The 12,071-nt window shown below is 50.0% G+C and overlaps 1 protein-coding gene across 3 annotated transcripts in view; it reads left to right on the plus strand.

The window, feature by feature from the left end:
- The first annotated feature begins 3,523 nt into the window (after window positions 1-3,523).
- Window positions 3,524-12,071, plus strand: part of MYO7B (myosin VIIB) — a 77,791-nt gene continuing 69,243 nt past the window's right edge. For all 3 annotated transcript variants that reach the window (XM_060151542.1, XM_060151543.1, XM_060151544.1), the window contains exons 1-3: window positions 3,524-3,541; window positions 9,331-9,444; window positions 10,460-10,612. In XM_060151542.1, coding sequence (XP_060007525.1) covers window positions 3,524-3,541; window positions 9,331-9,444; window positions 10,460-10,612 — 285 coding nt within the window. The remainder of the gene's footprint in view (window positions 3,542-9,330; window positions 9,445-10,459; window positions 10,613-12,071) is intronic.

Genomic DNA, 12,071 nt, shown 5'->3' on the forward strand with positions numbered 1-12,071 from the left:
CCTCAAATACAGTTCCATTGTGAGGGACTGAGGGTTAGGACTTTCAACACATGAACTTGGAGAGGGGTTCACAATTCAACCCATAACAAGGTTGCAGTCAAGACGTTGGCTGGAGCTCTGGTCATCTGAAGCCTTGACCACGGCTGGAAGATCTGCTTTCAAGATCACTGGCTGTTGACTGGAGACCTGAGTTCCTCACCACATGGGTCCTCCTTGGGGCTGTTTGAGTATCCTCATGACACGGCAGCAAGTTCCCCCAGGCCGAGTGATCTCAGACAGAGCAAGGAGGAGGACACAGAGCCTTTTATGAACTAGTCTCAGAAGCTATACTCCATCACTCCGACCTCATTCTAGTTGTTAGAAGGCAGTCACTAAACCCACATCCACAGTAGGGAGAATGAGTCTCCGTATTTGGAAGGGAGCAGCGTCAAAGAATTTGTGGGAGTATTTTAACCACCAGAGTAATTGATAAAGCAAAAGTCCTGATGGAGGAGGCCAGAGAGGGCAGGGCTGGAAGGGTTAATGTGGGGCTGTCAGGGGGCCCCTTCCCCTGGGCAGTCCCTTAAATGTTCTCAGATATAGGGAAGGGCAGGGAGTGGGCAGAGCTGGAAGCTGAGGGTGATTTTTCTCTCTTTTTTCAATGACACAGATCAAGGTGTTCTGCAGAGTGAGTAGTGGGAGGGAGATTTGAAATAAGAGTGTTGTTGCTTTTTTTTCCAGGAAGAGCTGACCAGGGCCCACTCCCTGTGTCCCTGGACATTTCTGAGGTCGTAGGGGAGGTGCTGGCCCCTGTCGTCAAGATGGTGTGACCCATCCTTGGTGGGCTCAGCTTGGTACTGGGACTTTGCAAGGTACAAGGAGGAGTCAACAACGTTCACAAGACAAGGGTGGACCAGAGGGGGCCACATAGAGTGCAGCTCACTGTACTTTATTTTTGTATTCCGTTTATGGGTACTTATAAAACCACTTTGTTCCAGAAAAGATGTAAGTCAGTTTCCAGGCAGGTTGGGATAGAAATGAAGCTCGGATGCCTGGTTGATAGAATGGAGAGAAAAGCAAGGGCTGAGGGGTCGTGATGAAATGAGGGAACAGTTGGCCATGGGCGGAGGGCCTGGTGCTGGCCTGGGGTGTGGCTGGAGGGTGGCAGCTGGAGGACACGGCTTCTGAAGTGGAGAAGTTCTGGGACACAGGAAGACCAGGGCCAGTCGTGGGGGAGTGGAGGTCAGTGGAGTCTGGGGACCAGAGGAGTAGGAGTCCAGAACACTTGGCAGGTCCATCCCCCAGGGATGGCAGGACTGGTGGGGGGCACCTCTGGGACACATCCTGGTGTCTGGAGAGGGATTATGTCCATGGAGGTCAGTGCCATGGGTGAGGGGGTAGAGGGTGACCGAGCTAAAGAACGTGGGTGAGCCTCAGATTCCTACCTGGGGTGGAGAAGTGAGGGGACAGAGCCACAGTGGGCAGCGAGAGGCAGGCAATGCCCTCTGCGTCTTTCCCACCCACCACCTCATTGCAGTATGTGAGGCGCAGAGATGGACCAGCCTCCCCTTGAAAGAGCAGTAGCCTCAGACCCTTAAAAAGGAATCTCAATCTGATTACTACCGCCTTTTACATTGTAGGCACTCAACAAACGCTAGGAGGAGTAGATTGCCATAAACATATAAATGCTCACACACGAAAGAAAAATTGGAATAAGAAAATTCTTTGTCCAGCAGAACAGAGTGGCAAAGCTTCTCTGTCACATTCACCCACTACCTACACCTCCCAGCTTGGTCTGCTCAACCCAAATGTGCTGACCCCTCACATCCTTTGCACTTTTCCCTCTGCCTTTGCTAAAGTTGCAGCATCCCTAGAGAATCGCTCCCCCCTCCCTTTTATTTTGGTCTCGCGACTTGCAAGATCTCAGTTCCCTGACCAGGGATTGGACCCGGGCCACGACAGTGAAAGCCCTGAATCCTAACCACTAGGCGACCAGGGAACTCCCGAGAAGGCCCCTCTTTCCTTCCACTGTGAATTCTTACAAATCTGGCAAAACCATTGTCAAAGGACATCCTCTCCAAGGGCTTCGTTCTCTGTTTCACTGAACAACTATTTCCTGGGTCCCTCCTTGGAGCAAGTCTGTGTTAGAAGCAGGGAGCATATGATGAACAAAAAAGCCAGTACCTGCCTCCCACTGCTCAGTGGGGCAAGGCTGGGGATGGGTGGGGCTCCTCCTTGAGATCAGGGGCTCCTCCTTGAGATCAGGGCCTCCGCCCTCCGCCCTCCGCCCTCCCCCCTCCCCCTCCCCTCCCCCCTCCCCCTCCCCCTCCCCCCTCCCCCTCCCCCTCCCCTCCCCCCTCCCCCTCCCCCCTCCCCCTCCCCCCTCCCCCCTCCCCTCCCCCTCCCCCCTCCCCTCCCCCCTCCCCTCCCCCTCCCCCCTCCCCTCCCCCCTCCCCCCTCCCCCCTCCCCTCCCCCTCCCCCCTCCCCCCTCCCCCTCCCCCTCCCCTCCCCCCTCCCCCCTCCCCCCTCCCCTCCCCCTCCCCCTCCCCCTCCCCCCTCCCCCCCTCCCCCTCCCCTCCCTCCCCCACCTGCTGGCAGCTACACAGGCCTGCCTGTGTGCTCCCAGGGCACCAGGGAGGCTGCCAGGTGCTGCGGACAGGTTTGAAAGGAGGCAGGTCCAGGCTGAATCCCCAGCTGTGCTACTGATCAACGGGTCACCTTTCCTTTGTTGAGTCCCATGAGTGAAATGGGGGATATCTGTGTTTTGGGGGTGTCCGTGAGGTTTATTTATTTATTCTTGGCTGCGTTGGGTCTTTGTTGCTGTGTGCGGGCTTACTCTAGTTGCGGCGAGCAGGAGCTACTCTTCGTTGCGGTGTGCGGCTTCTCATCGTGGTGGCTTCTCCTGTTGCGGAGCACGGGCTCTAGGTGCACAGGCTTCAGTAGCTGTGGCTCGAAGGCTCTAGAGTGCAGGCTCAGTAGTTGTGGCGCACGGGCTCAGTTGCTCCGCGGCATGTGGGATCTTCCCAAACCAGGGCTCGAACCCGTGTCCCCTTCATTGACAGGTGAATTCTTAACCACTGCGCCACCGGGGAAGCCCCTGTCCGTGAGGTTTAGATCAAGTATGTTGTGTCTCTAGTTCTGCTGGCTGCTTCCCTCAGCACTCTGTGTGGTGTAGGGTGATGACTGGTATTCACGGATGTCTGACCAGACACAGCTTGAGCTTCTGGACGGCAGGGATGGTGTCCTAGGGATGTTCAGAACCACCGCACTCCCAGTTGAGCCCAGTGCCAAGTGCAAAATAGACGTTCAGTAAAGATGAGATAGGATGGATGAAGCTGAGGGCGCCTCCTCTCACACTTGCGGTGGGACCATGACTCATCCGTCCATTCATTGAAGAGTCATTTCTCGGCCCCAGGCCAGGCGCTCAGAGCCACACTGATGAACACACGTGGCTCCTGCCCTCCAGGGCTCCAACTCAGGGCCACAAGGACTGACATTCTGCTTTCTCTCTGCACACAGGTTGTCAGGAGTGGCTGCCTCAGGATGTCGGGCTTGAGACTGGTAAGAATGGCATCTCTTCCATCGAGGGGTTGTTCGTGGGAGTTGCCACAGGCTGAGTCAAATCACTCCCAAGGAAAGAAGAAGAGAGGCAATGAGACCCTATAAGGAGAATACCGGAGACAGGGAGTTTGGAGGAAAGAGACAGATTGTATTACCTAAAGAAAATGACCTTGGCCAACCTTTGGGCTTTGGCAGGGGGACCACACTTGCACAGTAATCCCTCACTTATATTCAGGGCTTAAAATGTCCTGACAAAACACACTACAATATATAAAATAGGTAACCAACAAGGACCTACTGTATAGCACAGGGAACTATACTCAGTATCTTGTAGTAACCTATAATGGAAGAGAATGTAAAAAAAGAATATATATATATATATGTATAACTGAATCACTTTGCTATACACCTGAAACTAACACAACATTGTAAATCAACTATATTTCAATAAAAATTTTAAAAATAGAATAAAATGAAAAATAAAAACAGAAAAAAAATGTCTTGACAGGGTATTTCTCATTGGTTGGATCCTTCATTTATCTAAGGAAAGACAGCACAGAGGCATCTCTAGGCCCATCTTTTCTATGGGAAGAGAAGACATGGCAGGTGGGCACATGGGATCAGGGCACAGCGCCCATTTCAGCCAATGTCCAGAAGAGCCAGCCCACCTCGGAAGACTGAGGATCAGGTCTCCCAGAAGTGGATTCTTCATGGCCTTGGGTCTTTGAGTTTCCTTGTAGTAATTTCTGTCTCAGGCTGGGGAAGGAACTTTCTGCATCATGGGTAGCAGCCAGTTGTCAGTTTTTTCTTATCACAAAGAACAAGGAAGGTCACGTAGATCTCTGCTTTCTGTAATTCATCCTCTGTTTCTTGAATCTCAACATAGACTTTACTTTCTTTGCAGCTGATAGCTTCTGCTTTATCTCTTCTCACTCACTCTTCTCCTGATTCAGTTGTTTCTGCACAGTCATCTTTTTCTTCCAATAGAGTTCATGAAGCAGCTCTATTTTCTGCGCTCGGCTTCTCATTTATTTCCTAGGAGAGCTTTGGCCAAATGGAGTGAACAAAAGTCATGTTCTAGCTCTTTTGTTTATCTTTCCAGCTCATGTTGGCCTGACACCTTATCATTAAGTGTGGACTGGAAATGGTCTTTCTCTTTTTCATCTCTGGTTAATATCAAGTTCACTGTGAGATACCCATCATCTGTCTTTTTATTTATTTATGTATGTATTCATTTATTTATTGGCTGCGTCGGGTCTTCGACGCATGCGGGATCTTCGTTGAGGCATGCGGGATCTTCCGCCGTGGCGTGCAGGCTTCTCTCTAGTTGTGGCGTGCGGGTTTTCTCTTCTCTAGTTGTGGTACACAGGCTCCAGGGAACGTGGGCTCTGTAGTTATGGTGCGCGCGGGTTCCAGAGCGCGTGGGCTCTGTAGTCTTCGGCACGTGGGCTCTCTAGTTGAGGTGCGCAAGCTCAGTAGTTGTGGCACTTGGGCTTAGCTGCCCCGCGGCATGTGGGATCTTAGTTCCCTGACCAAGGATCAAACCTGTATCCCCAGCATTGGAAGGTGAATTCTTTACCACTGGACCACGAGGGAAGTTCCCATCATCTGTCTTTGACTGATACTCTTCTCTCTTTGGTAATCTGCCCGCTGTTTCAGCTGCATGCCGCAATTTTCACACTGGAATTTTATCCTTGTTGTGAGAAAGCTTTTCTAGGTCTCTGAGGTTCCTGATGTGATTCAATTAGTTCACTGAATCTAGTACGCTTCTCAGGCTGGTCTTCTGCATCCTGTGGCAGCTGTCCCTTACTGTTCTTTTTCATTTCGCTTTTAGTTTTATTAAGTTGTTTTGGGCACACAGTTTGAAGAATCAGTCCCCCACTTCCTCTTCCAGAGAGGTGACCACCTCGACCTTCTAGTCGATTCATTGATACTTCCCTCTGTGTCTCTAAAGGACATGTGTACAGGGCTGTTTGAGTTTTCGGTTCCAGGCAGCACCTATTACTGACTTCCCACTAGGTGAGAAGGGCCTTAGCTCCTTGTCCCTAACGCCCGCCCACAGCACTCATATTGTCTCTCCTTCCTCCCGAAATTGTTAAATCCTAGCTTTCATTAGATCTACATACAGAGTTTACCTGTTTTATCTAAGAAAATGTTCCTCTCAAACGAAATTACGGTTACCAGGGGGGAAGTGACAGGGGTGGGGAAGGATAGTTAGGGAGTTTGGGACTGACATGTACATACTGCTATATTTAAAACAGATAACCAACCAGGACCTACTGTAGAGCACAGGGAACTCTGCTCCATATTATATAACAACCTAAATGGGAAAAGAATTTGAAAAAGAAGAGATACATGTATATACATAACTGAATCACTTTGCTGTACACCTGAAACTAACACCACATTATTTCTTTGTCGTTGTTTTTGTTTTTATTTTTGGCTGCGTCGGGTCTTAGTTGCGGCACGCAGGGTCTTCGTTGAGGCACGCAGGATCTTTCTTTGTAGCACGTGGGCTCTTCGTTGTGGTGTGTGGGCTTCTCTCTAATTGTGGCCTGTGGGTTTTCTCTTCTCTAGTTGTGGTGCACAGGCTCCAGGGTGTGTGGGCTCTGTAGTTGTGGCTCATGGGTTCCAGAGCACATGGGCTCTGTAGTTTGTGGCATGTGCAGTCTAGTTGAGGCACTAGAGCTCAGTAGTTGTGGCATATGGGGTTAGATGCCCCATGGCATGTGGGATCTTAGTTCCCTGACCAAGGATCGAACCCACGTCCCCTGCATTGGAAGGTGAATTCTTCACCACTGTACCACCAGGGAAGTCCCTAACACAACATTGTTAATCAGCTATACTCCAATATAAAATAAAAAGTTTAAAAAAAGAAAGAAAGAAAATGTTCCTCTCGACTGAGTCCTGCAATGTATTGTAAGTGCTGTGCTTCCCTTTGCTTAGACTTTGGAATTGTCCTTCTGCCCTATCTGCTTTGTTTTCTCTGTACTTATGACGACATAACCTTCCCCCGACCCCCGCCACCCAGCTTTCTCCCAGATATGTCAATGTCCTTTCAAAATGATTCATCTGGGAGTTCAATCAGTTTCATCCTCAGGAAGAAGTTTCTCCCAGCGTTGCTGAGGCCATATCGAAACCGGCATCTTCTACTTCTGAGGCACACATCTCAGAACTGTCCTGGGGTCTCCTTCACAACCACCCTGAAGATTTCTTTCACCTCTCCTTTGCACTGAATCCCTCTTCTTGGACCCAAGGTTCTTCTCTCTCTTGGTTTACTCCCTTGTTTTGATCAAGCACAACCTGTAATAGCTTCCTGAGAAAGGGTACATATGAAGTATTTTTAACAACTTGCATGTCTGAAAATATGTTTATTCACATTTGAATGTCAGCTGGGCATAGGATTCCATACTAGATGTAATTTTCCCTGAGAACTGTGAAGACATGTACTCCTTCTGGTTTCCAGCCTTGCTATGGAGAAGGTGGACAACATTTTAATTCTTGAGCCTTTGTATAAAACTTATTTTTCTCTCTGAAAGCTTTTATGATCTTTTCTTTGTCCCAAGTATTTTGAAATTTCTTGATGTGTGTGTTGGTGTGGACCTATATTCATTCTTTGCACTGTTGACTGAAGTTCGTCCCCTAATCGTTTTTTTCCAAAAGGCTTATGGGAAAATATTGTATCTTCAATAATGTTTGTTATCTTTATACTGGAAAGACAATTTGGCTGGGTAAAAAAATTATTGGATTTTTTTTCTGTTTTTTTTTATTATGGTAAAAAATATAACATTCAATTTACCATCTTAACCATTTTTAAGTGTACATTTCAGTATTGTTACGTATATTCACGTTGTTGTGCAACAGAGAACATTTTCATCTTGCACACTTGAAACTCTATACTCATTAAACACTATTTTCCTTCCGTCCTCCTCCAGCCCCTGACAACCACCTTTCTACTTTCTGTTTCTATGATTTTGACTACTTTAGATACTTTCCATGAGTGGAATCATACAGCATGTGTCCTTCTGCGACTGGCTTCTCTTGCTCAGCATAATGTCCTTGAGGTCCATCCACACTGTAGCACATGACAGGATTTCCTTCTTTTTTAAGGCTGCATAATATTCCATGGTGTGTAGTATTCATTGTGCTATATCATTTTATATAAGGCACTTGAGTATCCATGGATTTTGGTATCTGCAGGGGCTCCTGGAATCCATCCCCCAAGTACTTTTAGGGATGACTGCATATACTACATTTTTGTTTATTTGTTCATCTGCCAATGGGCATTTGGGTTGCTTTTACTGCTTGGCTATTTTGAATAACGCTGCAATGAACATGGGAATGCAAATATGTCTTTGATATCCTGCTTTGAATTTCTTTGGATATTTACCCAGAAGTGGGATTGCTGGATCATATGGTAATTCTATTTTTAATTTATTGAGGAACCTTCATACTGTTTTCCCCAGTGGCTGCACCATTTTACATTCCCACCAACAGTGTACAAGGGTTCCAATTTCTCTACATCCTCAATAACACTTGTTGTTTTCTGTACTTTTTTATAATGGCCATCCTAACAGCTGGATTGCTCTCTTCCTGAGATCTTTGTAGGAGATGTTTGGCCCTCGTATATGATTTGAATTTGTCCTGAATTATCTCCTTATAAGTGAACTTGTCTTTTTGTCTGCCTACCCCTCAAAAAATTATTTCTTAATTTTTTAGTCCAATACCTTTATGTCCTAGCGTTGATTTTTCTTTGTCATTATTTCAAAGAAATAATGGTGTGTCTTCAATCCATAGATTCAAGGCTTCATTAATTTCTTGAGAGTTGTCTTGAATTTTATATTTAAGTAATTTTTCTGGTTTTTCCCCCGATTTTCTTCTTTGTGCACTTCAATTATTAGTATTTTTGTCCGCCTTCCATATCTATCCTTTTTTTCCTAATCCTAACTTTGAAAATTTCTCTGTCATTTTGCTCACTTGTCTCCTCCTGTCTTCTATGATCTTTACTACGATTTTAGCAAGTGCTTATTCCCCTGTTGCTGCTTCCAGTTTTGCTTTCATCTCCGGCCCATGTTTACTTCTTTTCCTCCCTTTCTTTCTTGAGCTCTGCCAGTTCACGTCCCATCCTTTTCAGTTGTCTCGGCATCTAATTTCTGAGCTCTCGTGCCTCAGCTCTACACCTCAATAAGTTTTTTGGAAATCATGGTAAGATACTTGGTCACAACTTTCCACTGCTCTGTGGCAGTTCGTTTCCCCCTGGTGAGTGTTATTCACCTGCTCATTTCCTCCTTCTGAATGTCAGTATATTTGCATGTGTATCTCTGCTTGTTCCTTTGGGATTCCTCCTGTTTGAGCAGCGTGAGCTGTCTTGGATTAGAAAGAGGTTCATGTGGGTCAATGCCATGCTGCAGGCCAGGCACAAACCTAGTGAGATTTTAGTCTCTGTCTTTCCCCAGCCAACGGGTTTGGGTGCTACAGGGCTATTCGCAGGGCAAAGACTCTCTTTTTGCACCTCACAGAGAGATACTTTCCTGCAAAAACCTAGGCCAGGGAAGCTTCCCCTGCCACCTCCCATTAACTTCCTGGCAAGAGTGAGAAAGGGCTGGGAGCAGGGTAGGAGAGAGGGAAGAAGAAAAAGAAAAAGGAGGAGGAGGGGAAGGGGGAGAGAGCATGCCTCAGCCACCGTGGGAGCTCTTGGTTGGAAGGGACACCCCCCGGGGAGGTAAGTCTTGAGCAGGAAGGGGAAGGTGGATCAAGCGTCTGACCACCGACTCCTCTCTGCTCTCCAGGGCGACCACGTGTGGCTGAACTTCACCTCTGCTGACAAGACCAGCGTGCCCATCGGGGGCGTCATCAAAGAGACAAAGCCTGGCAAGATCTTGGTTGAAGATGATGACTACAAGGTCAGTATGGCCTCGCTCTCCTGAGGGGCTCAGCCTTCTCAGCCCCATCCCCCCACCCCTCCTGGGCCCCGAGCCCCCTCCCTTCTCTGGTGCTGCCCCCAGCACCAGGGATTCCAGAGCCCAAGTCAGGGACCCATGTGGCAGGACAGACTACAGGGAAGTCCCGTCGTGGTGAACGTTGTGTGTCTGTCTTGGGAACTGCTCCTATAGTGAAGAAGCAGGGAGTGTGTTGGCAGATGGAAAATTAGGACAATTAGGGGACCAGGAAAGCGTGAAGTGGGAAACGGGCTGTGACAGAGAGAGGGGGAGGGCAGGAAGACTGTTTGCAAAGTAAAGGAAGCTGAACAGGAAGGACAGGAGGAGGGAAGGAAAGGTGAGAAGGATGCCTGGAGGGGAGGCCCTGGAATGTGAGGAGATGGAGGAAGCCCAGCTCACGCTGAACAAAACAGCCCAGAAGAGAGAGTAGGAAGCTCAGCGTGACCGAGCTCCGTCCCCTGGGGGGCTGGGGAGCAGCAGGGGAGCGACAGTGGAGAAGGGCATGCAGAGTGAGGGGTCCAGCTGGTCATTTAAGTCCTCCTTGGGCAACCCTCTTTGCTGAGGCGCTTCAAAGTGAAGCATGTGGAGACTTCGCCTCCAAGGAGAAAATTCTAGACTGTGACCTGTGAGCCCCACAGATTGGAAGCCAGTCAAATGTTAACAATAATACCTTCTATTTGCAAAATGATGTCATGCCATTTAAAGAACACTTTCACTTGCACTCTTTTATTCCAACCATCTGTGAGGCTCCCCAGCTGCAAACGGCCCCTGACGCCAATCACTGACCCTCAGTGCACACTGACCCTCGGCCCTAGACGTGTGCTGACTCCAGCCTCGGATTGAGCCGATCCCTTGACCTTCACCACAGACCAAAGCCGGCCAGGTGCCGGCCACTAGATCGTCTGATCCATGGAGGACGCGAGGGACAGGTTGGCCCAGGACAACCCCCGCTCAGGAAAGCCTGTGCCCTTTGTTCCAGGAACACTGGATCCGAACAGAGGACCTTGGCACCCTCAGCCCCATGCACCCCAACTCTGCTCAGGGCGTGGATGACATGATCCTCCTGGGGGACCTGAACGAGGCGGGCATGGTGCACAACCTCCTGATCCGCTACCGGCAGCACAAGATCTACGTGAGTCCCTCCTGCCACGCGGGGCCCCCTGGTATGCTGGGGCCGCACGTGCTGACTTGGCTGGGGAAGCAAACTATGCCCCGGGCACACCTGGCTCAGTCCCTACTCCCCACGCCCTCATAGCATGGGGGTGCTCATCGATCTCTGCTCCCCGGTCTGAAAGAAGCAGGGGGGTAAAGCCTTCGAGCGTACAGAAAGCTGACATGCAGCATGCCAGCTCAGTACCCGGCACATAGGAGGCACTCAATTACTGCTGCCTCTTCGCTCCTCTGTGGCTGAGCGGAAGGCCTGCTCTGATGGCCGAGGGGACCGAAGGCCATGGGGCGTAGTCTTCTGCCTGGTTCCTTCCTAGGTATGTGGCAGAGACAGGGTCACCAGGCAGAAGACCTCTGCCCTCCTATGAAGTAAGTTGCGTGATGACCAGGAGGGCCGCGTAGGTAAATGCGGGTCCTTCTCCCAAAGCCTAGCGGTGGATGGGAGGGTCTCATCCCTGTTCTAATGCAGACCTCCCAGGGGAGGTGGTATTCCAACACTGACACCAGCCCTGCCGTGAGTGGGTGTGACCCGGGGAAGTCACCACCTGCCTGGGCTTCTCAGAGGGAGGTGGCTCATTGACCTCTGACCAGCCCTGATGCTGGGATGCTCAGAGGAGTGGGAGAGTGAGCAGGGGCCCCCGAATAGAGGGCTGGGCTGGGAGAGGAGAAGGAGGAGACCCTCGGGAAGGAGATGGGGATGGGACACTCTGAGTCCACTTTGGATGAGTGAGCCTCGGCTGCTGGGACCCAAACCAGCGATTATCCAAGTTGAACGGCAGCTTATCTTTTCCAAAGAGCTTATGCTTGCATTCTTCTATCTGGTGGTTGTCATAGTCCTGAGCCAGAGAGATTATCCTCTCCCTTCCTAAAATGAAAACGAAGACACGACTTCATGACAAGTCATGAAAACATGACTGTTGAGGTGGCCGTCCCCGTCCCAACCCAGAGGGGCAGGCAGGCCCAGTGGAGGCTCCAGATGAGTGGGAGGGTCCAGGAGGGGTCCAGGAGGGCTACTGTGGTGGCCCAGCCTCACGGAGGCCCCTGTGAAAGGCAGGTGAAGACTTGCTTCATACATTCACTCCATTTTTTTTTTTTTTTTGGCTGCGCTGGGTCTTCGGTGCTGCACGTGGGCTTTCTCTACCTGCAGCGAGCCGGGGCTACTCTTCATTGCGGTGCGCAGGCTTCTCATTGCGGTGGCTTCTCTTGTTGCAGAGCACGGGCTCTAGGCGCACGGGCTTCAGGAGTTGCAGCACGCTGGGCTCAGTAGTTGTGGTACACGGGCTTACTTGCTCCGTGGCATGTGGGATCTTCCCAGACCAGGGATCGAACCCGTGTCCCCTGCATTGGCAGGCAGATTCTTAACCACTGCTTTTTTTTTGCGGTACGCAGGCCTCTCACTGTTGTGGCCTCTCCCGTTGCGGAGC

The sequence above is a fragment of the Lagenorhynchus albirostris genome, chromosome 6 (assembly GCF_949774975.1).
Source record: "Lagenorhynchus albirostris chromosome 6, mLagAlb1.1, whole genome shotgun sequence".
NCBI lineage: Eukaryota > Metazoa > Chordata > Mammalia > Artiodactyla > Delphinidae > Lagenorhynchus > Lagenorhynchus albirostris.